The sequence below is a fragment of the Jaculus jaculus genome, chromosome 8 (assembly GCF_020740685.1).
Source record: "Jaculus jaculus isolate mJacJac1 chromosome 8, mJacJac1.mat.Y.cur, whole genome shotgun sequence".
Classification (NCBI taxonomy): domain Eukaryota; kingdom Metazoa; phylum Chordata; class Mammalia; order Rodentia; family Dipodidae; genus Jaculus; species Jaculus jaculus.
Window position 1 is genome coordinate 52,476,685 of NC_059109.1, and position 26,270 is coordinate 52,502,954.

General features: G+C 41.0%; 1 protein-coding gene across 1 annotated transcript in view; it reads left to right on the forward strand.

Moving 5' to 3' along the window:
* The first annotated feature begins 1,566 nt into the window (after nucleotides 1-1,566).
* Lgr4 (leucine rich repeat containing G protein-coupled receptor 4) overlaps nucleotides 1,567-26,270 on the forward strand; it is a 112,617-nt gene continuing 87,913 nt past the window's right edge. Inside the window, exon 1 of the mRNA XM_045156175.1 lies at nucleotides 1,567-1,757. Within this exon, the coding sequence (XP_045012110.1) occupies nucleotides 1,573-1,757 (185 nt within the window). The 5' untranslated portion in view covers nucleotides 1,567-1,572. The remainder of the gene's footprint in view (nucleotides 1,758-26,270) is intronic.

Genomic DNA, 26,270 nt, shown 5'->3' on the forward strand with positions numbered 1-26,270 from the left:
ACATTAGTCCAATTTGGCATTATTTTTGTTACAAACTCTTGGTGACAAAGATAATGGGAATTTTTCATTAAAAAAGCACATCGGTCTGCATCAAACTTGTTTCTATTGTTTCTAATTTTATTTGCATGACATGGCTAGTTAATCTTATATGATAGTGACATTTAAAAATCCTTCTTGCTTTAATTTGGCTTGTAGAAAGTGTCTCCAATATAGATAGAATAAAACAACCCCAAAGCACAGCAGAAAGTCAAAAAGTATTTACAAAGCTGCATTTTGTATAATGATCTTGTGGGACCTTAGGCCACAGGACACAAAAGCCCTGGAAAGGAGGGAATGTTGATAATTACCTCACACCAAAGTTGCCTCTGGCTTCTCAAGGGCAGTCACTTAGCACTCCAATGTTTTGTTGTCTGGAGAAAATGTCCAGTGTTCATAAACACCATCTCCCTTGAGCCTTACAGTATCCCTGGGTTTCCGGATTGTAACGTGAGAAAACAGTCAGATTTGTGTCCCGGATGATTAGTTGCTAAGACCTAGCCACCAAGACTGAAGGAGGGCCAGTATATAGGTACAGGGGCGTTAAAATCTTGGAGTGGGCACCAGTTTTAATACCCAGCTAAAACCCAGAGATTTTGGCCAAATTGAAGAAAATATTTTCCCACTTCTTCAGTATCTTTTTTCTTTTCCCTTTCCTTTACATTTGCAAAGCCAGTGTCCTTGCCCCTAAGGCAGAGTCATTCGAAATAACAGAACGCTGGAGGCAAGCTTTTCTTTTCAGGTCATCTAATTTCGGAGATCCAGTTTCTGCGGAGGGAAGAAAAAGGCGGCGTGGGGGAGGGCAAACCGGACTCCTGGTCTTCCGATCCTTCTACCTTCCATGCACAACCTGACACGCGAATCCAGCTAAGTCAGGGATTTTGCTTGAACCACCACCAGCACCACCACCACAACACAACCAGCGGCTTGTCACTCACGCTGGGCAAACACGCCCCTCCGGCCCTACTCGTAGCCAATGGCTGCTCGGCTGCCTGCATAGTAATGAGCTCGAGACCTCCCCGGGCCAATGGCGCTGCGGGAGCAGGGTTAGTTTTGCATGTACCTAAGTGATTTGCATAAGCCAGCGGCCGGGGGGCTCGGGAACCGGAGCGTGCAACCCTAGAAGGGAAAAGGACGGGAAGAGGCTGAGCGGCGGCGGCAGCGGCGGCGGGGGAGAGCGGGAGCCCGGGTGTTTGTGTGAGCCGGGGAGGAGGGGTGGTGGCGGCTGAGACGCGGAGACCACGGCATGGCTGACGACTGCGCCCCGCAGCCCTGACGAGCCGCGGCGGCTGGAGGCCCGGGCCCGGGTGGCGGGTGCCATGGCCGAGCGCGGCTCCGGGCCGGCCGGGCGGGCCTGAGCGGCCGCCGTGCGGGGCCGCCTCGGCGGCGCGTCCATGGAGCAGCGGGAAGGGAGCCAGTCGGGAGCGCCGCGTCCCCGCGCCGCCGCCGCGCACCGCTGAAGGGCCCGCCGCGTCCTCGCCTCCGCCCGCAGGCCGGCGGCCCCCGGGGAGCGGGAAGACGCCCGCCGCCGCCGCGATGCCGGGCCCGCGGGCGCTGCTCTGCCTCCTCGCCCTGGGGCTGCTCGGCTCGGCCGGGCCCGGGGGCGCCGCGCCGCCGCTCTGCGCTGCGCCCTGCAGCTGCGACGGAGACCGTCGGGTGGACTGCTCCGGCAAGGGGCTGACGGCCGTGCCCGAGGGGCTCAGCGCCTTCACGCAAGCGCTGTGAGTGCGGGCTGGGCTCGGGGGCCTGCGGGGGGCGCTGCGGGCCGGCGGCCGGCCCTTCCCTGCCCCCACCCGGGCCGGCGCCGGCGCGGGGGTCACCTGTGTGGCTGCGGGCGGGCGTGTGTCTCCCGCTCCCGCGTGGCGGCCGGTCCAGACCCTTGCCCGTCCCTGTCCGATCCCCCAGGGCTTGCTCTCCCCCGCGCAGACTTCTCGGCTACCATCTTCATCCCCCGCCCCACGCTCCCAATTCCCAAGGGTTGTCCGAGGCCCAGAAGGACGCGGGACTTTGGGATCGCCGTCCTGTCCACGCCACCTCTCCCCTCCCGCCGGTCCCCTGCCCGGCTGGCTGGCCGGCCACCGCCGAGGGCGCGCGGGGGTGGGGGCGGGAAATTTGGCCTGCGTGTGTACACATCAGGCGTGGCTCGTGGTGGGAAAGGACACCTGTAGCTATCTCAGGAAGGTGGATGGTCTTTACGTGGTCCCAGCGTGGCTGTGCAACTTGGCACTGCAGCCCAGATGTCTAGCTGGGACGCCCACCCCACAGCGGGGAGCTGCGGAAAAGGGAGAAGTGGGAGAAGGGGGGTGGATTACAGGCTTCTCTTGGTGCCAGTAGCTCTGTTAACTCGACCTGAGTTAGTGGATGCTGGAAGAGAAAGTTGCAGAGCACGTGCTCAGCGCAGTCTGCAAGGTGGGCCACAGCTCTCTGCTGTCCTTCACCAGCAGCACTTTGCGTTTGAGCTGCAGGAATTCCGGGACAGCTTTCTCCTCAGTCTCGGAACTGCTCCCCCAAAAGAATCTGGAAAAGGTGTGAAAAGTGGTGTTGGCAAATGCCCCTGAGCGACACAGGGTAGTGTAGGGCTGCCTCCAAGCCCCCTGATCCTTCTTGTGTGGCCAGTTGGGTGATTGAATCAGGAGCGGTGGAAGAACTGTTGGAGAGAGGAAGGGTTCTGAGAGGCTTTTGGTAAAAAGGAACTTAGTTTTACCTTATAGCTACTCAGAAGGCTTCTGGACACAGACACTTTTAAAGGAATAACAGATTCCCGTGAAGAAAAATATCCCTTTTAGGCAGGCAAAGGCATGGCCGTGTTTCCAGGTGGGTGGCGACAAGGCATTCTGTTGGCCTTCGTTAGCCCTCTGAGGCTAAAGAGGATTGAAGCCTGCTGCTTTGAACTTGTGTGGTTATTACTCCACAATTTTTGTTTTCCCCTGTCTCAGATATCAGTTATATATTTAAAGTTGTTTTGCTTCAATATGATTAACTTTTTTTTTTTTTAACCAAAGAAGTTAACTGTGAAGCATGGAGCATTTTGCTCACACAGGTACGTTAAGTGAAAGTTTGAGAACAAGTGGGAAGTAAGACAAAGATGTGGGTAGTGGAGCTGGGCTCCTCCTCCCGTTTCCTTTTTTCTCCAAATCTTTTAGAAACATAATGAATTCAAGCAGAAGAGGAGACTTTACTTCCATCTTCAAAGTCTTTTCATGTAATAGGAAGATAGGATTTTACCCTTTACACCAATTGTAAAGACCCTGGCAGAGAACTCAGACTTGAGCGAGTAGACCTGCTGTATAAGGAAAAAAGGGCTGTTTTATACAGTAGTACCCAAAACCAGAAAGAACTGGGTGTGGTGGCACATGCCTTTAATCCCAGCACTCTGGAGGCAGATAGGAGGATTGCTTTGAGTTCCAAGCCACTCTGACACTACATAGTGAATTCCAAGTCAACCTGGGCTACAGTGAGACCCTACCTTAAAACAAACAAACAAACAAACAAACAAAAAAGGCAGAAAGAAATGTCACCTTTTTATAGGAGTGTGCTTCTCTGTAGAGAGGATTGGGCACCCTGTAGATCTCAGTCCAGTCAGTGACATGCGGTATCCTCAACTTTCAGCCTTATGAGAGTTACTGTCTGTGGCTTGTGAAATGGAAAACTAGCATTTTATGAGCTGCAGTGGTGAGTCATGTCTTGGATTTTCTTTGTGACCCTTAGGTAAAAGTGATTGTACATTCTGAAAACGTATTTTACCCCAGTACTCTTTATTGTGCCTTTACAGAAATACAAGATCACCTTAACTGAAGGGATATTTCAAGGACGGTATATTTGCATTTAGCCCACCAGCCAGCCTGTTAGAAACCTTGTGTGAAGTGGGACAGGTGCTGTAGGTCTGTGTTTTGCTTGATCATACAGGTTCTCTTGGGGTCACCTGTAGTCTTTTTCCTAGTACTGCTGGTCATTACAGCTTTAGTGAGCAGTAGTTATGCACTAAGACACCAACCGGTTCGGCAGTCCTAAGCCTTTTGTCCACCTTGTCTTAATTTCTGAATCATGTCAGACATAAAATTATAAACTCAACAATAGAAGTTACAAATGTGAGACTGTAGCTACTAGTCAGAGTTTAGATATTTTTCCTTATTCCTCAGTGGTTTGTCCGGTTTTAGGACTTTCAGCTCCCTCACAGGTGTGCATCTCAGTTTGGAGACTGCAAGACTGTCAGACACCAGGGTTTTCATTTTACTCAGCTCAGTCCACAGAGACTGGTACTTACGAGGAACTTTCAAATGCTGAAATAGGTAAATAAGGACATATGACCACACTGAAGAGAATTGGTGCTTAGAATTCAAACACTGTTCCCACAGTGGTTTGTTAAACTCAGCATTCTCAGTATTTAGCCTTGTGTCCAGATTTGAGGAGGCTATAAAGAAAGGATACTTGCTTTTTCTACTTGAGGCTTGATTAAACTTAATCTGCCAAACTATATTACCTCCTGAATGCTACCTTCCTAGACTTGGCAACGGACAGATGTAATCCTCGGCACCCTTCATGGGATTCCAACATTCACACAATTGTGATTATGTTTCTGAAAAGCTATTTTGGATCCTATCTCATGATGTACTGGCCTGTCCATTCACCCTGAGGCAGTCAAAGTAATCGTAGTAACATTAAAATTCCAGTTTATTTTATCAAAAGGATTCATTCAAGGTTATTTCTATCTTTGTGGTAACAAGGTCGTTCTTAATCACTATATTTCAAGGTTAGGGGAGAAAGAGATGAAGTCACGTGGTTGTGAGTAGGTGTTGTGTCATGTGTGCCTTCTGGTTTATGTGTTACTACTGCAGTTTGAGGACTGAAAATCTGGGACAGAAATTTTCACATCCTTGATTATTTGTGGCACATAATTTTAAGATTTGAAAGGCTGCATCTATGGCTTCCTGGGAGAGTGGTTGATCTGAGCCTTTGATCACAGTCCTAACCTCACCACTAAGTAATTGTGTGGCTTTGGGCAAGTCATTCCACCTTTTCTGGAGTGTATGTGACAATTTCCTTATCTGAAGCCCAAGACAATTGGATACCTTAGATTATCTTTAAGACTGCTTCTGTGTTCTAGAAGTTCAGTGATTTTATAAGTCTTCACAACTGGAGGATGATGAGAAGGCAGTAATGAGATAATGGTGTCTTGAAAAGATCCCAGGACTAGCAGTGGAAATACACAAGCCTGTTGATTACCTCTCACTTGCAGGAGTTCTTTGTGTTCAGAAGTGTGTGTTAGGAAATTTGCCATGGAGACTTGTTGCAGAATTCATGAATAGCCAGGGTACTCTGTTAGAGTAGAATAGATCTGCTTGTTTCCTGTGGGTATGGCTTAACCCTTGGAAAATAAAATCACTCTCTTTCAGTAATTTGGATACTGTACAAAAAGTTACTTAATATCCTCACTTCCATGTAATTAATCATCACTCAAACCTTCACAGTTGTGTATATTGTACAAGAGGAGATTATCCAATGTTTCATATAGAATTGATGAGACTGAAGGGCTTTGAAGTACTTCTAAAGAATCTTGCTTTTCCTTCTGCTTTTTTTAGTGTCATTCTGGATTACTTTCCAAGGTGCATTTTCCCCAGTACACCAAACACCTTGTATAGGTACTATTTGAAAGTATTTTCTTTTTAACATATCTTCCAGTATCTACTATGTGTTTCCTGGCAGGTCAGATCAGTAATCACTGCCTAAATGTTTGTACTCCATCAGTATTGGCATTGGATACCTTGGTTTCTGAGTTATTTGTAAATTTTAGTGTTAGTTTAGTGTAGCCTGTTTTTCTAGAGATGTGATGGTTGTATATATGAATGAACTTCAAAGCAAGGATAACATGGGCATCTCACCTTTATTTTACAAATGAGTGAACTAGTGGGCTGTGAAAACCGGAAAGGAAAGAGCATTCTGCAGGGAATGTAGGGAGCTGGGTTCCAGATTTGTCAATAATAGTTCACTGGGTAGCCTTGGCCTAATTTCTTTAGTCTGTAAAACAAAGAAGTCAAGAACTCTTACTTACTTGAGTTTTCTTTCTCCTTAATCTAATTAATTGTTTTTCATTGAGCTTGCACCTGCTAGGCAAGCGTCCTATCACTGAGCTATATCCACTAGCCCAGAGTTTTGACTTTTAGACAGTTCTGGAATCTGTGGTGTTAAAAATCTAGGTATCTTGGACATTCTTACCTACTCAGTAGACTCTTCGAGTTGTCCACTTCAACCGTGGCCCATCAATGGAATGGGGAGCCCAGGTCTCACCAAGCGACAGTGTGTTGGATGTAGCCCAAGCAATACTCAAGACTTGTGTTAATAATTCACTTGCTCTATGCTCTCAGGGCAGCAGGAACCAATGATATTTCATGGTTTCTAGTTGAACAAGTGCTCTGCCAGTTTTGGTGTCACAGGTATTTACTGTCCAGCTACTTGGCGCTTCATGCTAGAATTGTAAGGTAACATTTGACAGCTTAATCTCTTAGGAAAGATCAAAGATCTGTGTTCGTAGGTGGATCCAGGCAAGTTTAGGCATTTTCTGGGCCTCTGTCTCTGTCATTCTGTGCCTCACATTCATATTTTAATCATCTTCATAATAGTTGGAAGTACTGAGCTTCAGTTTGCAGTCTTGCTTTTCGGCTTCTTTGCTTTGAATTTCTGTACATCTGCATAGAACATAAAGTTGTAGGAATCATTTGGTGATTCTCTTAATACTCTCTTTTCATCAAATAAACACATATTTAGGTATCAGTAAAACCACAATGTGTACTCCCATCCTGGAGTTAGATGTTAAATCTCTGAAGGATGTTACTTACCCAACGTACAGATTTCTTTGTAAGACAGCTCTGCTCTTTCTGCTGTAAAGTAGATCTTCAGGTTTCAGATTTAGATATATGTTATCCAGCCTGCTCTGAAACTGTTCTGGGTGGCCCATTTTGGTAATGCCAAAGCTTGTTTTTTAATATGTGAAAGGATATTACTTTCCTTTCTTTTTCTTTACCTCTTTTGTTTGAAGTGTTTGTTTTTTTTTTAATCTTGATTGAAGATGATAAAAATCCTTTAAGAAGAAAGAAGAAGAAGAAAGAAATCTAGGACACTTAGCAAATCAGTACCTGTATACAATGGCTAATTTTTCTGTTTTCCTCACATTTCTTTTGTGACTTTAAGTATCCGATAGCCCAACTATATTCCAGGTGTCAGTGCTATTGTCTAAAACTGGGCAGGTTCTTAAACAGTTTAGAAGTCAGTCATAGTACAAGAGAGACCGTGACTTTATAGTTCACATAGGTTTAATGCCTTTTTAACTTTCTAAAACCTTTAGCAAGTAATTTCAAATTCCCCTTTTAAATAGTACAATGTACTTGTGTGTGCTATGTTCACTCATGATGATAAATGTTTATTATTAGACTTTATATATGGGTGGGCTATTTTTAACAAGGTTCTTAAAAGTGTCCTGAAGTATTCTGTGCCATGTCTAGGTAGTTAATACACCAGTGTTTGGATTGTTTACTTTTAGTCTCTACAATATGTTTTTATATCACAACATTTAAAAAATATATTTATTTATTTGAGAGAGACAGTCCATGGGCAAAGCCAGCCCTCCTGTCACTGTAAATGAACTCCAGAGGCATATACTAGTTTCTGCATCTGGATTTATGTGGCTACTGGGGACTCAAACCCAGGCAGGCCAACTTTGCAAGCTTGTGCCTTTAACCATTGAGCCATCTTCCCAGCTCCAGGTTTTAGTTGCTAAAAACACAATAACTAGGTCCTCCCATCACAGTATTTGCCATTATTTACCTCTTGTTTTTTTTTTTTTTCCCCATTATTATTTTCTCTTACTTCTTACTTACAATTGGTTGTGGTCTTGGAAATGATCTTCTACTAGTCTTGGTCCAATAAAAACATTTAATTAAGTGTGTGTGTGTGTGTGTGTGTGTGTGTGTGTGTGTATCTTAGCTTTTTGTATTTAAAGTTCTTATGAATAAAGTGTTGAGCCATGCCTATGGTAGAAATTTGTCTCAAAGAACATCCTTCTAGGGAAATGTAAGCCACGGATCCTTTGAGAGACAGCTGGGTGTTTGCTTAGATTCTGGGCTAGTGTGTTGTCTGCTGGGGAGAGAATGTGTGGAGGAAATACATTTAATATGTTACAGGACATTCAATGACTCTCCACATATAATTGTATTTGAGTATTCTGAATCAATGTAAGTAAAAGGCAGTATAAGTCTCCTTAACTGGCTGTTTTGTTTGATTTTTAATTTATTGAGACAGAGTTGTGCTATGTTCTTCAAGCTAGCTTTGGCCTTGTGATCCTTCTGTTTTCACCTGCTGAGTGTGTTATTTGTACACTAGGAGAATCCATTTTTTAAAAAATTAATTTTACCAATGAAAAAATGAAAATCTATACCCTGACAATGAAATACTTCTACTTCTAATACAGTATTTAAGTCATGATGTAGAACCCAGTGTCCAGAAAGGCTCTGGGTTACTCTCCCTTGCCCCTTATGTTTCTAAAGGTCTATTTGGGGATGTTTCCCTTTCTCAGAAGACTGACATAAATTTGGCAAAGATAATGTCTCCTTTTCCTTGGAGCTATTCTTGGCACAGCTGGGGAACCTGCCTTGGTGGTTTAGGGTCCTGCTTTTCTACTCCCTTTACACTTGAGATTTCCTTATGTATTTTAGCGTATACCAAAGATCATTGGGTGCAAGTGGTAATATTAAAACTTCCTAAAAGATCTTGATTGGAGCTATTTTCAAGGGAAGGGAGATGGGTGTCTGCATTTTCTCTTCATGTATTTTGTTCTGAAGGTGAATAAATAATGGGAGGCGTGCTCCCAAGTTGGCAGTCTCTTCTCTGAAACTCCAGGATTGGCCTATGCCGTTGGTTAACTTTTGGGTTTTTCCCGTTTCCCTAAGGGATACTCTTTCTGTGGGGAAGCTCTCAGAGAAACTATATACATAAAGTGTGTGGCCCACTGTTTCCAGATAGTGGAGACCTACAGTTGCCGTTCTGTTCTAGACTGTCACCCTTCCCCATGTGTGCAGTCTAGCAGAGAGCTGCTTTTCTGCAGAATTCTCCAGACAATGAGTGTGTCCCTGGACTAACACTCCAGCAACCCTGTCATAACAGCTGGGGGAAGAGGAAGAAATAGGTGTTCAGGACCTTTGGGTTTCTTCACCTACTGCCCAAGTGCTCTTCAGACTTTTGTTTGAGGTGCTAAGTTAATCAGTATTTGCATTTTCTAAATGTCACAATTGTCCTTTGGGTCTTCTTCAAACCCCCCTTGTCTCATATGAGTTGAAATATTCACAGAATTCTTGTATAATTTGGGTTGAGTTTATAAGAAGGGAACATTAAGTGAATTCAATATATTTCAGAGATTTTCGTATGTTTTAATATAATACTTTTTGGGTTTATTAACTGATGATTGTGCATCGTGTCAAATATAATTTTTATCCTTTCTGTGTTACTTTATTCGTTTCCGTTGATCAGGTTGTTGTTTTTTTTCCCCTAACAAGATTTCTTAAAAAAGAAATTCTTGCCGTGGTGCACGCCTTTAATCCCAGCACTTGGGTGGCAGAGGTAGGAGGATTGCTGTGAGTTCGAGGCTACCCTGAGACTACATAGTGAATTCCAGGTTAGCCTGAGCTAGAGTGAGACCCTACCTTGAAAAACCAAAAAGAAAAACAAACAAGCAAAAAAAATTCTTGTTAACTTTCAGCTCTTCAAGGTCATTTTGTATCTGTGGTATAGAATAGACTTTCAGAAATGACATTTATTTTTCGAATATGGTCAAGGAATCAACACCCCTCACATAAAGGAGCCATTCTAGGGCTTGGGCAAGTTAATCGCTTTGGACTTTAGGCTTTGTTTCATTTTTTAGGTAATATCTGAGGATCTTATTTATTGTCATTACTTAGTAGCTGCATATGTATTTTACTGCTTTGTGATTCAAAATTCAGAACCTCTTTTTTTCTTTCAATGAGTGTCAGGTTAAAAGTAAGCTCTAAACTTCACAGGTGAGCCAGTGTGCTGATGAAAACAGGCTGCTTGACTGGCACATTTTTGATTCAGAAATCCATAAAGATGTGGAGACACAGTAAAGCACATGTTTACACTTACGGGTAGTGCTTCTTGCCTTCTAACAAGAAAGCCTGATGGGTTGGAGCAGGCAGGTTTCTTTGGAGGAGGCAACTGATTTTTGTGTGTGCGTGTGTGTGTGTGCTCTTGATCTCTGGAACTTGGTGCCACTTGTCTCACTAAGATGATTGGTCAAGTAATAGGGTGCTGTCATAAAAGGGGAACACAGTGTCTTTCCTTGGAGCCAACAAAGTGTGACCTTTCTTATTATAGCCAAACTTTGCAAGGATTTTTACCAAACAATTCTCTTTGGGAACTACCATGTAAGTTAGCATCTACTTAGTTTCTCAGATAGCTTTCTCTCTTTACAATTTGGAGATGGACAAGGCTAACTCAGGACTAACAAGCTTTTTCTTCATGTTACCTTGTTTCTAGAGCTACTAAGATTTTGAGTGCTTTGGAATGGCATTTTACTGTTTATTGGATACATATATACATATTTAAATTGGGTACCAATGTTCTTGCTTTGTAGATGGTAATTTTAGAACTCATGTTCTTTAAAATCTGTCATATTTCTTTTTTGTTTTAATTTGCAAGGAGAGAAAGAGAAAAAAAAAAAAAACCATGGGTGCACCAGGGCCTCCAGATGTATCCACCACTTTGTGTATTTGGTGCTAGAAATTAAACTCTGGACTGGACACTTACAAAGTGCATGCTGTATCCCTGGCATTCTTGTTAATCTCAGTTAAATCTGTTTCAGAAACTTTGAGAACTTTTACGGAGCTTTGAGTCAGCCCTGTTTTGAAAATGACTTACAAGCCAGAACATCAGTGAACAGTGGCAGCCGCACTCCCAGCCCATTTAGACAGGCTGAGTGGTTCAAGTACAGTTGTGCATTTCCTACCCTGGGTCACTTTCTTTAAAAAAATTGTTTGAGATGTTTTTCCCATTACCATCTTGACATCTGCCTGGTTACACATGAATAGTCTGACCCAGTCCCTCAGCGGGGAGACTACCAAGGTCTTGCTTTCAATAGCCATGTCACTGACAAAGAAAACATATGGAATATTTAATTCCTACCCTTTACAAATAGTCTGGGCCTGTGAGGGCTTGCAGCAGAGGCCTTTGACTTCATGGTAGGTTGGCACATTTGCGTACTACTAGTAAGCAACTGTGCTTCCCAAAGCCTTCCCATTTCTAAGGAAAGGAAATTCTGTGTTTTGGGTAAGTCAATTTCTAATATCAGTTTGAATTTAGTTGTGTTGTCTTCTTCCATGGCCAGGTTTCCTACTTAATCATATATTTCATTAAAAGGGACTGTGTGTGTGTGTGTGTGTGTGTGTGTGTGTGTTGTGATGCATACAGGGCATTTGAATGCTGTCTTCTAGATTTGGTAAGTCGTGTGTAATGGAATGCAAATACTTAGCTCCCAGGAGAGCATGCCTCAAGGGCTGTCTGCCTGTATGTTTATCTTGTGGTCCAAAGAAGGTGATCATCTTCATTCTAGTCAAATGTTATTACACTGGCCTTTAGAGGTTTTGTTTTGCACGGCCCCAGCCTTCTACTACCTGAATTATGAATGCAGAGGTAGGTAGATGAGCAAGAATGTGGAAAAGTGGGTTGTTACTTTCTTTTTCTCAGGTCTTACTTTGAGTTAGAGAATTTGCTCACTCTAGCTGAGGTCATGGTCAATAAGGAGCAAATAAACAAATAGCAACAAGGAGAAAACAAATGAAACGACCAGCTAACCAAATAGAAAGAAAACCTGCAGCATCCAAAGCTGAGAACACTCATGTCCCTGGTAAGAGAATAATGATACCCACTTCATCAGGGCTTGAATAACCCCTAAGCTACTCCAGCTTGAACAGAATTCTAGCTTCATTGTTTTTAGACATGTGCATTACTTCCACAGGGATTGATGATATACCTATAGGAAGTGAATCCTGTTGAATATTTAATCACAGATATAACAACACATTACTAATGGCTCTTAGAATCATCACTGAGCATAAATTGTAGGGCAGTATGCTCACGGAAACTATTGCCTTTCGCATCTTCTTAAATGAGTCATTACTTTAATAGTTCTTTTTTTTTTTTTTTTTTCCGAGGTAGGGGCTCACTCTAGCCCAGGTTGACCTGGAATTCACTAGGTAATCTCAGGGTGGCCTCAACCTCACGGTGAATCTCCTGCCACTGAGTGCTGGGATTAAAGGTGTGCGGCACCACACCCAGCTTTTTTTTTTTTTTTTTCGAAGTAGGGTTTCACTCTAGCTCAGGCTGACTTGGAATCTGGAATTCACTATGGAGTCTCAGGGTGGCCTCAAATTTATGGCGATCCTCCTGCCTCTGCCTCCTGAGTGCTGGGATTAAAGGTGTGTGCCAACATGCCTGGCGTTCTTACAATTTTTGATTAACTGTTCTGTAAGCTTACTGACTCTTGGCTAAATTTTTTAAAAAAATATTTATTTATTGGAATACAGAGAGAGAGAGAGGGAGAGAACATGTGCATGGGTGTGCCAGGGCCTCCTGTTACAACAAACTCCAGACATATGTGACACTGTGCATCTGCCTTTGTATGGATACTATAGAATTAAATACAGGTTGTCAGACTTTGCAAATAAGTGCCTTTAACTGCTGAGCCATCTCATCAGCCCTGGATAATTTTTTTTAATACACAGTCTGGTATCCTTTTAAAAATTTATTAATTTTAGAGAAGAGAGAGAAAGAGAGCCAGAGAGGCAAAGAGGCAATGGGCACACCAGGGCCTTTTGCCACTGCAAATAAACTTCAAATGCATATGCTACTTTATGCATCTGGCTTTATGTGGGTACTGGGGAATTGAATTTGGGCTGTTGGGTTTTGTAAGCAAGCACCTTTAACCGTTGAGCCATCTTGACAGCCCCAAACTAAATTTTTTAAAAGCTTGTTTTATTCTTTACAAAGGGGTCTACTTGATTTTCCTTTATAGTGCCGTCATATGATTTATGATTATTATTATTATTTTAATAACTTTCATGATTGTAAAGAATATTCCATGGTAATGCCCTCCCTCCCCCCACTTTCCCCTTTGAAACTCCATTCTCCATTATATCCCCTCCCCTCTCAGTCAATCTCTTTTATTTTGATGTCATGATCTTTTCCTCTTATTATGATGGTCTTGTGTAGGTAGTGTCAGGCACTAGGAGGTCATGGATATCCCCAGGTCATTTTGTGCCTAGGGGAGCATGTTGTAAGGAGTCCTACCCTTCCTTTGGCTCTTACGTTCTCTCCATCACCTCTTCTACAATGGACCCCTGAGCCTTGGAAGGTGTGATCGAGATATCGCAGTACTGAGCACTCCTGTCACTTTCCAGCACCATGATACCTTCTGAGTCATCCCAAGGTCACTGCCATCTGAAAAGAGAAGGTTCTCTACCAAAAGTAAGAGTAGCATTAATATATAGGTATGAACATTAAGAGAAGTGCTTACTGGGCAGTTCATTTAGCCAGACAGCAGCAGACATTATACCCCTAGGGTTCATGACTTCCCCTCTTTTAGGTTTTCAGTATCAGGGATGTATTCCCTCCCATGGAGCGGGCCTCCAGTCCAATTAGAGGGCAGTTAGTTTCCATCATGACAGATGTGCCACTATTGCACCTGTTGCCTCATTTAGCCTGGCTGGCAAGATATAAGGCTTGCAGGGTCCATTGTTGGGTATCTTTACTGGTGATTTCTCTCTATCCCATTGAATGGCTTCTTCCAGCTTTCTGTCAGCTGGTCTACTTGGAGGAGGTTATCAGCTCAGTTCCAGCAGGATTTCTTAGTGGCCTTGCCGCCCAAGTATATGGAGTCTTCAGCAATAGGGTCTTACCATCTATTCCTGATAGGAAGCCAAGAACCTTGGCAATGTCCTATAATGTTTTGGGGGCATCAGGGACCTCCCTGGCCAACAACTCGAAGCTATCTCATCCCTGGCACTGAAAATTATCTAGTAACAATATATGACTCCAGACTATTCCATTGTTCAAAAAAGTAGGTTTCTATATGATTTATTTATATCCTCTTAGATTTTGATTAGCCCTCCCTCCACCTTTCTTTGACTCAGTCTCTTTCCCTGACCTCACTTGGGCCTTTTCACCCCCATTAGTCTTTTCTTCTACTTACATAAATACAATATCACCCATTAAGTACCCCCTCCCTTCCTTTCTCTTCCCTTTATATCTCATTTCTAGCTTACTGGCCTTTACTGCTGAGTTTTGATAAACAGCTTAATTTTTATGTTTTATCTTGTCTTTTTTTTTTTTTTTTTTTTTTTTGAGGTAAGGTCTTGCTTTATCCCAGGCTGAACTGGAATTTACTATGTAGTCTCAGGGTGGCCTAGAACTCTCAGTGATCCTTCTGTTTCTGCCTCCTGAGTGCTAGGATTAAATGTGCTTGCCACCATGCCTTGCTTGTTCTATGTATTGTAATTGACTTTGATAATTATTTATAGACTTCTCAAACATCCTCCCTCTGGTAAAATTTACCCTAGCTTTTAGTATGTGCAGTCATGTGACCACCAACACTGTTAAGATTTTTTTGTTGTTGTTTTTTTGAGGTAGGGTGTCACTCTAGCCCGGGCTGACCTGTAATTTTCTCTATTCTTAGGGTGGCCTTGAAATCACAGTGATCCTCCTACCTCTGCCTCCCAAGTGCTGGGATTAAAGGTGTGTACCACCACGCATGGCAAGATTTGGAATATTTTTATCACACCCCAAAATTTCCTTGTGCCATTTTGTAGTTGATCCTACTTCCTACCCATTCCCAGTTACCTATAACTGATCAACTGACCTTGAGTCTCTTACTTTATGTAAATTTGACTTTACTAGAAAATAAGATAAAATGAATGAAGTAGAATGTAGTATTTTGTATCCTGCTTCTTCTGCTCACAGTTCTACATTTGAGATTTTGCCATTTAAAAAGATATTTTATTTATGCCGGGCGTGGTGGCGCATGCCTTTAATCCCAGCACTCGGGAGGCAGAGGTAGGAGGATCGCCATGAGTTCGAGGCCACCCTGAGACTACAGAGTTAATTCCAGGTCAGCCTGGACCAGAGTGAGACCCTACCTTGAAAAACCAAAAAAAAAAAAAAAAAAAAGATATTTTATTTATTTATTTATTCATTTGAAAGAGAAAAAGAGAGCGAGAAAAACGGGCACGTCAGGGCCTCTAGCTACTGCAAATGAACTCCACACGCATGTGTCACCTTGTGCATCTTGCTTTATATGGGTACTGGGGAATCAAACCTGGTTTCTTTGGCTTTGCTGGCAAGCGCCCTTAACTGCTAAGCCATCTTTCCAGCTGCCACAATGTTTTGTTTTTTGGTTTTTTTTTTTTGTCAGTATGCAATATTCACTTGTAGAAATGACCCAATTTGAAACATTCTGCTGACAGTGCAAAGTCTTTGGATTGTTTGTTCTGTGCTTGAAAAAAAAAAAATCAGAGATTTGGTGAGGAATTGGTGGATCTGCTTTGTGTACTAGGCATTATGCATGTACTGGCTATCATTTTCACAGCAGGCATTCTAGGCATACATATAAAATGGCTCCCATTCTATAACAGAAAATGAGATAGGAAGGACTAGGTAAAAAGTTAGTCAAACCTCCCAGCTAGTGGATAATACTTTGTCCTGAAGCTTACATGTTCTGTATTTGTTCACACCTGTAGTTTAGAATAATCGACCATTTATCATTAAAGGACATGGTGAAATAAAAAATGGTAAGAAACTATAGATTCTTATAGGCCAAGAAAATAATCAGCAGGACTGAAATAAAGCATATCCTAAAGAATATATACATCTGTGTATGTGCAGTCTATCAGAAGCTATGACCTGATTTAGAATAGCATAATGTTAAAAACTATGCATACATGTAAGATGAAGTTGTCTATTTATAACAGTTTTTTTTTTTTTTTTTGAATCTCCCTGCCATCTCCTCGTATTTTATCTTCATTTAAAATCCTTCACATCAGGGCTAGAAAGATGGCTCAGCAGTTAAAGGTGTTTGGTTGCAAAGCCAACCATCCTGGGTTTGATTCCTCAGTTCCCATATAAAGCTAAATGCACAAAGTGGTGCATGCATCTGGAGTTCATTTGCAGTGGCAAGAAAACCTGGCATGTCTATTCACTCTTTCTGTCTCCTCATAAATAAATTAAAAAAAAATTTTTTTTTAAGTTTTCACATCAGAGGAGGTGGTGAATAAAGTACCTTATAAAATAATATGAAAGTATCACAAGGACTCGATTATTTAGTACAGATAATATATGCTAATTAAAAATTTAAGAGTGGGGCATGGTGGCTTATTCCTATAATCCCAACACTCAGAAGGTTGAGTTAGGAGGATTACTTTGGCTTTAAGACCAGCCTGGGCTACAGAATGAATTCCAGGTTAGTTTAGGTGAGAGGAGACCTTATTTCAAACAAACACAAAATTATAAAGAAAAATGTTTAAACTAAAAAAAAAAAAAAAAAAAAACTTTCTTTCTCTCTTTCTTTCTTTGTATAATGGAAAGCCTCTCTCATTTAATAGTTCTGTGCTTTGTCAGAAAAGTCTTTTTGACTTGACTTTTCTCTTTCAAGGAATGCTTATGCGATATAGGAACATCAGATTTGTTCGTAGACCCCCTTTTTTTCTTTTTCAAGGGGCACATTTCTGAATGTACTTTTTTAATTCAATGCCTTGAGGAAGGTTAAAAAGCCCAGTATGCAGTGTGATGGTTTCCATATAGCTGCCCCTTTTCTCTCATTGGAATTTCCTGCCTCTCCTGTGGAAGATGTTTTTATAGGGAAGTTGACATAAAAGTGAATCACCCATGAGCCGTTTTTTTCCCCCAAGGCATTTCATGTAGTCAGCTTGGTATTAATTTAGTTGGTACTCTTTAGTTGACTTGAACACTGTGTTTGTTGATAGTGTGAGCTGATGTTTATTAAGCTGTTAATATTTTACAGACTACATGAGTTCCCATTTGGACTTGTGTACTTTTTTCCTTAGCAGTAGGGCTATTCATGATTCTGTGGTCACAATTTCAGTATGCTGGTGATAGCCAGCGCCATCCTGGAGAGTGCTTTGCTTGCCTGTTCTAAAGGGTGACTTTTCCCAGAAGCATTTTGTTTTTTCATTTCACTTATGTTACACTTTTAGTCATGGAGAACTTTATGATTTGTCTTGACTTTCAGATAAGTCATCACCATCATGTTGTTAACTTAGTTGTTAATAATCATATTATTGAGTGCCAGGCATGAAGCAAAGTACCTTAAATGTGTTATCTGTAATCCTCCCACTATGCCTGTCATGTGCTTGATGTTCTTTTTACCATTTTAAAAATGGAGGGATGGAGAGGAGAGATGGCTTAGCGGTTACAGCACTTGCCTGCAAAGTCAAAGGACCCAGGTTCGGTTCTCCAGAACCCACACAAGCTAGATGCACAAGGGAGCGCATGCATCTAGAGTTCTCTTTTGGAGGGGCTGGAGGCTCTGGTGTGCCCATTCTCTCTCTTTCTTTCAAATAAATAAATAAATTTTAAAAAATGAAGAAACTTAGAGCCAGGCATGGTGATGCAGCACTGAGAGGCAGAGGTAGGAGGATTACCATGAGTTCAAGGCCGTCCTGAGACTACATAGTGAATTTCAGGTCAGCCTAGGCTACCAGGAGACCCTACCTCAAAAAAAAAAAAAAAAGGGCTGGAGAGATGGCTTAGCGGTTAAGCGCTTGCCTGTGAAGCCTAAGGACCCTGGTTCGAGGCTCGGTTCCCCAGGTCCCACGTTAGCCAGATGCACAAGGGGGCACACGCGTCTGGAGTTCGTTTGCAGAGGCTGGAAGCCCTGGCGCGCCCATTCTCTGTCTCCCTCTATCTGTCTTTCTCTCTGTGTCTGTCGCTCTCAAATAATAAATAAATTAAAAATGGACAAAAAAAATTTTAAAAAATAATAATTACTGTTTAAAAAAAAAAAAAATGAAGAGCCTTATGCAGTGTGGAGTGAGATGGCTTAGTGGCTACAAAGCATCTTAAAGCACCCAGGTTTGATTCCCCAGGACCCACATAAGCCAGATGCACAAGGGGACACATGTGTCTGGAGTTTGTTTGCAGCAGCTTAAGGCCCTGATGTGCCCCTTCTCTCTATATATCTCTCAAATAAATAAATGAAAATCTGTTAGTACTTAAAAAAAAAAAAAGCAAGTACATTCTCAGAAAAGACAATCTACTTTTTTACTTTGTAAATCTTTACCATCTAGTAAAACAGTTTGGCTGGTGTGGCTTGTGTCTTGTGCCTGCCTGGTTATGAGTACATTCTCTGTATTTTCCCCCAGTCTTTCTAGTCTTTCATGGGTTACTTGTTCAAATCATCGGCAGCAGTTAGCTTAACTTGTGGGATGATTAAAAAGATTTAATTCACATATTTTATCTATTTAAGCTGCTTTTGGATAACAAAAAATATTTATGTGATGTCTCATAGAATCGATAACCTTCAAACTTTAAAAGAAGAGTTACTTTAAAAATTAATTTCTTAATTTATATTTATTAAGAGTTTTATATGTTATCAGCAGTTTTTGGTGCTGAGGAGATTGAATTGAATCATACCTGATGGTGTCCCTGGTCATATATAACTTACCTAGATGGGGAGGAGGTGGTAATAGGCATCTTATTAAGTCCAATACATAGATAAGGTCAGGAAAAAAATACAGCATGAACAGGATGCAGTTGCTGTTTAGGGTAGTAAGGAACAATTTGAAAGAAGTAGAGATAACTAGTCACTATCTATAGGAATATGAGTCGTATCTTAAGCAGTGACAAAACAAGATTTAAAAAGTTCCTCTCCAACCTATAATGACAGTTTAATTAAAATATAATAATAAAGGTTGGGGATATGGCTCAGTTGATAGAGTGCTTGCTTAGCATGTATAAAACCTTAGGTTTGATCCCTAACACCACATAAGACCTGGTGTGGTGGCACAAGACTACAATCCCAGCACTTGGGAAGCAGACACAGGGAATCTGAAGTTCAGGGTCATTCTCTAAGTTAAGGCTGCATAGCCAGTTGGAACCCAGCTTATGTATTATTTATTTAAAATAAATAAATAATAAAAAACTCTAGCAGGGTAAACTGGTGTGTAAAAGTGTAATAGAGTACTAGGCAGCAGTAAAGGAACAATTGTTTATTATGTACAAACACATAGATCCCAAAGATGTAATGTTGAGTGACAAAGTTAAGGACAATCTTGAAAGATTATATGAAATATGATTCTAGGTTTTACACTCTGGAAATGACAAAATTAGTGATGGAGACCAGATCCATGGCAGTTTAAGCTAATGATGTGAAGATGGTGTGAGTATAAAGGGCAGCAGGCGGGAATTTTTATTTATTTACTTTTTTGTGGTAAGGGAGCAGTTGCTTATGGTTATGGTTTTGTAGGTGCAGAAATCATGAAAGTTCTAGGCCTGCCTGAGCAACAGAGTGAGTTCAGGGCTAGCCTGGGTAACTTAACTGAGACCCAGTCTCAAAAACAGTCTTGATGGGGCTGGAGAAATGGCTTAGTGGTTAAGGCACTTGCCTGTGAAGCCTAAGGACTCAGGTTTAGTTCCTTAGTACCCATGAAGCCAGACACACAAGGTGACACATGTCTCTGGGGTTCCTTTGCAGTGACTGGAGACTCTGGCACGACGTGCACTCTCTGCCGCTCTCATCTCTGTCTCCCTCTCGCTGCCAATACATACATAAATAATTTTTTTTTATTTTTTATTTTGGAAAGGCTTGAGCATACAGCTCTGTGGTAGAGTACTTGCTTAAAATACCCAAGGCCCTAGATTTAATCCCTCATACTGGGTAGGAGAGTGGGGAAATGCACATAAAAACTAGCCAAACCTTGTCAGGCTTGTAGTTTAATTTTTTTTGTTTGTTTGTTTTTATTTTTTGTTCTTAATGGTAGGGTCTCAATCTAGCTTAGGCTGACCTGGAATTCACTATGTATTCTCAGGGTGGCCTCAGACTCACAGCAATCCTTCTACCTCTGCCTTTGGAGTGCTGGGATTAAAGGCATGTGCTACCACACCTGGCTAGTTTGTTTATTTTTTCAATAACAAAATAAACTTATCATTTTAGCTATTGTATTATAGTTATGTAAAGCCTTGCCATTGGCTAAAGGGTTAAGAGTATATTGGAATTAACTGTATTATTTTTGCAACTTCTGATGAGTCTTAAATTGTTTCCATCAGGAAGAGTAACAAACATAACAGATGAGTTTAGAGTTCTGAGAAGTCTCTTGCCTTTATATTTTAAGTGAGAACAGGACAGTAAGTCTCTAAAGTGAGACACCAAACCTGGGGTTTTATAGCCAAAGACTGCACCTTTTGGCTTCAGGATAAACATTATTCTGCTCCCTGAGAGCACACCCAGGTTTGATTTGTTATTAAGCAGCTGTTGGAAAATGCTGAGTGACTTCCATCTTTCTTCTAGCTTTCTGTCTCTAACCTCCCCACCAGCTATGTGTGTGTGTACATGTGTTTGTAAGTGCAATTTCCAAAGTGCACATTAGATTTATAAATGAAATAGTTTTGGTAATATTTTGAGTGGAGCGCAAGTGTACTTCCTGTTATGGAAGTACTTCATTACTGCACACTCAGTTTAAGTACTGTGGGGAATGATGTTGGATCTCTGCCGATGAATTGAGTGGTGTTTTACTTCTGATGATTCACTGTTTTTGTCTTAATTGCTAGATTAACCAATTTTTTGCCTCCTAGAAAAAAAAAACACATTTGTATAAAGAAAGGATAAATGAATGATGTTTTAAGAACTAATTTTTGTGGTATTTAAGCAACAATAGTCTAGATTACCCACAACCTTAATTTCCTTTCATGAGTCCTGTAAGATGGGCTTTGTCACCATTTACACTTGATTGCTTCATTGTTAACCCCAGTGATGTGATTTAGCATGCAAAGACTTAATTATTCCTTTCTGGCCTAGTTAGAAATTTCCTTCCAATAATTGCCTCTGTTGCCCTTTAGCCTTTTAAACACCGAGTTTGTTTGGTTGCTCCATGAGAAGTTCCAAACTCTACAAGGCCTGGAGCTGTCCTTGGACCATAATTTGTACCTTTGACATGGTGACTGGGCCTCAGGTCTTAAGTCATGACTGGTGGGTGTTCACTAGAGTAGTGCTGTGAAACATTTGTCTCAAGATACGGTCTGTGGCTGAATGGTAATATAGTTTTCTGGAGGTCCCAATTTAAAATTTTTAATTCCTTTGTTTTAGGTAAAGAATGATGATGCCAAGTTTGGAAATAAAACCAGACTCTTAAAACCTTAGCAAAAGTCTTACAAAGCACTGAAGCTGTAACTACTAAAAGCTGTAGTATTTGTAAGAAGTGTTTTATAAGGCTGTCACATGTAACCCTAGTCAATCAAGAGATTCATTCAGTCATTGCATGTTATGCTACTGAACATCATTCTGTGAACAACAGGGTCAGACATGCTGGGTAATTCACAGGGATATGTGTAGGGTTGGCAAAAAGATGTTTTTCATTTTGCTTAGTACTAAAGTATAGTTGCTACATTTATTACTTGGAAATAAGGAAATTGGAAATGAAATTTTTATTTTATGGCAAATGTCATTATGGGAAGTCCTGTTTGATATTCCAGATGAATTTTGTGGAATTGAAAGTGTATATATTTTCTGCTAAGAGGGGAATTGAAAATTCTAATTCAACCCAGGGCTTTGTTTCAATTAGTCATATGCCTCTGTCTCTGTAGATAGTTTGTAAGCCTTGTTAAATATTATGTTTTTTACACATATTTTATTTATCTACTTATTTATTTGAAAGAGAGAAAGAGGCAGAGAAAGAGGGAGGAAATGGGCGCACCAGGGCCTCTAGCCACTGCAAGTGAACTCCAGATGCATGGGCCCCTTTGTGCATCTGGTTTATGTGGGTCCTGGAGAATCAAACTGTGGTCCTTTGGTTTTGCAGGCAATTGCCTTAACCACTAAGCCATCTCTCCAGCCCATGTTTTTTGTTTTTTGATAACATAGTTTTAAAGCTCTTAATTTTAAGGCCTCTGCCCACCCATCTTCAAAATTTTATTCCTTTTCATTTCCTTTACTAATATTAAGTAGTCCATATCTTAAGGGACAACCGACTAACAATGGAAGTTTGTGTGTTCTACAATAAAATATTGCAAACTGCTTTATTTAAATAAAAAAGTTCTGGATTTAATTTAAGAAAAGAAAAAATTATATGCTGGGGACACTGACATCTATGGTGAGAATGAATTTTCTATGTGAAATTGTAAAAGAAAAGGAAGTCTGTGATAGTGGGAGTATAGCTATCTCATATAAAGCTGAATATTGGATTTATTAGATTGAAGTGAAAGTGTTTCTTGAGATTGTTTTCAGAAGCCAGATTCTTTGCATTTCTATGCATTCAAGATAGTACAACTTGAAATCGTCAGAGGAACCAGCTCATTCTTCTATTGCAGAGGCATAAAGAATGAAGCAATTCAGTCATTTAAGGATTGGGAGGAAGTACAGCAGAAACTACTGGAAGGATTTTTGATGATATGGTAGCATCCCTAGGGCACACATTCTAGGATCCTCTTGTATGCCCTGGGACAGTACTGAACCTCACTAGACTCTTCTATAAGAACCAACACAAATTTGATGCCTTATCCTTTAGTGAAACCTTTATCATAAACTTTTGGCCTTAAGTTTTGCAGTTGCAGGTGTGCTAATAAAACTAGAATGATTTTCTCTTTCTTCCTTTACAATTTCATATAGAAATTTCATTCTGACCATAGTATATACAGCATATGCTTTTAAAAATAATTTACGTGCCAGGTATGGTGGCGCATACCTTTAATCCCAGCACTTGGGAGGCAGAGGTAGGAGAATCACCGTGAGTTCAAGGCTACCCTGAGACTACATAGTGAATTCCAGTTCAGCCTGAGCTAAAGTGAAACCCTACCTTGAAAAACAACAACAACAACAACAAAAAACCCCCAAAAAACACAAAAAAAATTATGTATTTAAGAGAGAGTCAAAGAGGCAGATAGGAAAGAATGGGAAGTCTGTGGCCTCCAGCCACTGCAAACAAACTCCAGACACATGCACCACCTTGTAACATCTGGTGTTATATGGGTACTGGGGAATTGAACTCTGGTCTTTAGGTTTTGTAGTCAAGCATCTCCAGCCCCTAGAGTGTGTGATTTTAAACTTCCTTTATGTTTGAATTTTTTAGTATCTAAGTTGGCAGAATTTTCCTCATCAATGATATGTTTTGTATTTAATGATTAAAATATTTTAGTTAAATGGTTCTAATGCTGAAATAAGATCAGGAATGTTTAGCTTTTCATTTATATGCACATTTTGCAGCTTTTATTGTCTGTGTAGGGGGAAAGAATATGAGATTTGCCAGCATTACTGTCCTACTCTAATGGTGGGACCATTATTGATTCTGAAATTCTATCTGAACTAAGATGGCTATGAAGTGGCTGCCAGTGGTGTGGATCCTCTGGACAAAGGGATGATTCATAGCTTGAGCTAGATGGGACAGCATTACAGGAGATTTCTTTGTACTTCCCAGAATGGCACACAATTTAAAACTCAAGAATTGTTTACTTCTGGAATTTTCCACATAATAATTTTGGGCCACAATTGACCATGGATAACTTAAACAATGAAAGTGAAACTGAAGATAACTACCTTTCATGTAGTAATTTTAAAGAACTTAAAGCATTCAGCCCTCTATAGATATTTGTTGTTTAAATTTTTTTTTTTTTAATTTGAGAGCGACAGACACAGAGAGAAAGACAGATAGAGGAAGAGAGAGAGAGTGGGCGCGCCAGGGCTTCCAGCCTCTGCAAACGAACTCCAGATGCGTGCGCCCCCTTGTGCATCTGGCTAACATGGGACCTGGGGAACTGAGCCTCGAACCGGGGTCCTTTGGCTTCACAGGCAAGCGCTTAACCGCTAAGCCATCTCTCCAGCCCTGTTGTTTAAATTTTTTACATAGTATCTTGGGTAACAGAATTTTCAATGACAACAGTTCAATACACAAGGATTGAAACAGATTTCTATTCAACTTTCATCATTCTGATGCTAAATTATGCTTTTGAAACTGTGGTGTCTTCAGGTTCATTATATTTAAGTGAGCATTGATTTTTTTTTTCACAGCTTGCCAATTATTATCTGGACAGTGTTCAGATGACAGAAGCCACCTTCTTTTAGATGAAGTCAATATAACTGTACATACTTTGACTTATTCTTACAGCTTATTTAATTTATGTTGGTCAGACACCATCAACTAATTGAGTCTCATTTGCATATATCCACAGGAAAATAAGAAAAATCAAAATCTACTGTGATATGTTTTCATTTTACTTGGGCTTGAAATATCTTTGGGGGAGAAAGAACATGTGTTGGTGTCTAACCTGGATAGAGAGAGAAGAGGGAAAAGCACCCTGCCCTCAGGGGTGTGCCACAACAGTTATTTGAACAGCTCATTTCTATTAGTCTGTTATTCTCCTTAGGAAAGATGGGATGCCTGACCTTGTCCCTTGCAAATGTACATTTGTAGCTTTCATACATAATCCAGACTTATGAAATCAGTGTTGAATCTTTTTTAAAAAATATTTTAGTTTTATTTATTTATTTGAGAGAGAGAGAGAGAGAGGGAGAAGAATGGGCACACCAGTCCTCCAGCCACTGCAAATGAACTCCAGACACATGTGCCACTTTGTGCATCTGGCTTACATGGGTCCTGGGGAATTGAACATAGGTCCTTTGGTTTTGCAGGCAAGTGCCTTAGCTACTAAGCCATCTCTCCAGCCCTTATGTTGAATCTTAATTTACACAATGAACAAATGTAGATGATGATCATTTTGTCTCTGTAATGTTTGTTTAGTTAGACAACAAGACTCAGGAGATGGTTCATTTTAGTTTAATAATGGTTCTGTTGATTCTTTTCCTGTAGTGAAATGAGCTATTTTGATTATATATGCACTTTAAAAATAGGTAATACACTGTTCAAAAAATGTACCTTGAATATATTATAAAAATTTAACCTCAGCCATCAGTACAGTAAACATGTTGCTAGACTAATCATGATGTAACATAGCATACCATAACATAATCCCTAGATGGAATTGGTTGTAAGCCTTCTGAGGAAGAATCTGGTTTCATGTGGCATGTATTCAGCTCTTCTCTTGCCCTTATTTGTTTAAGGGCATGGAAAAATTGCCTTTAGAAATCACACTTTCATTAGTGACTCCATAAATTAACTTGCTGAGCCAAAGTTTATACTGAAAACATTTATTTTCTACTTCCAGGTATGTTACTGTATTCAAGGGGAAGAGGGATGATAAGGACCATACTTTCTATTTTGATATGTTCCAGGCTCCTCATGTGTGCCAGGCATTGTGCTCAGAGGGGTATGTTTGTTAGTTCACCTGATCATCACAACTATGTGAGAGAGGTTCCTGTACCCATTTTAGTGGAGCCACTGAGTTGAAAAATGTTTAAATGTCCTTTAGCTCGATATATTGGCACTGTATATCCAAGATCATAGTTTATCATTTCCAACCAGAGCTTGAACCCAAGCCACCAGAGCCTGAGCCCTTCTCCTTACCATGTTGCCTCACAAGAGTGCATAGGTGACAATTGTCTGGTGAGGGAGGTGGAGAGCAAGGACAGAAGCCATAAACAAGAGTCTGTGGGAACAAGAGGAGGCCAAGGAACCTGCCCTGCTTTGGGAGTGGGAAGGCTTCCCAGCTGAGGTGACATTTGAGCTGGGTCATTTAGTCTTCTGCAGGGCAGCTGCCAGGTCCTGCCTTGTTTGAAATAAGCACATTTACAAAAGAATAGTGCAGCACATTCCACTTGATGGATTAGATTGACAGATTGAAAGTAACTCCCCAGAATGATGGCTTTGTTAGGTATTTGTCCTCTGAGAACCCTACCTGCCACTCCCCTTTGGTGAATTGTGGCAAGAAAGCTGTCACATCAAACTGTCATTCAGGATATTTGTAAGAAGGGGAGGGAAGAACAAATTATAGGCTGGAGTAGGTATTTTCAGAACAGTCTAAAACCCGGAAAGATTATATTTCAGAGCATTTAAAAATGAACA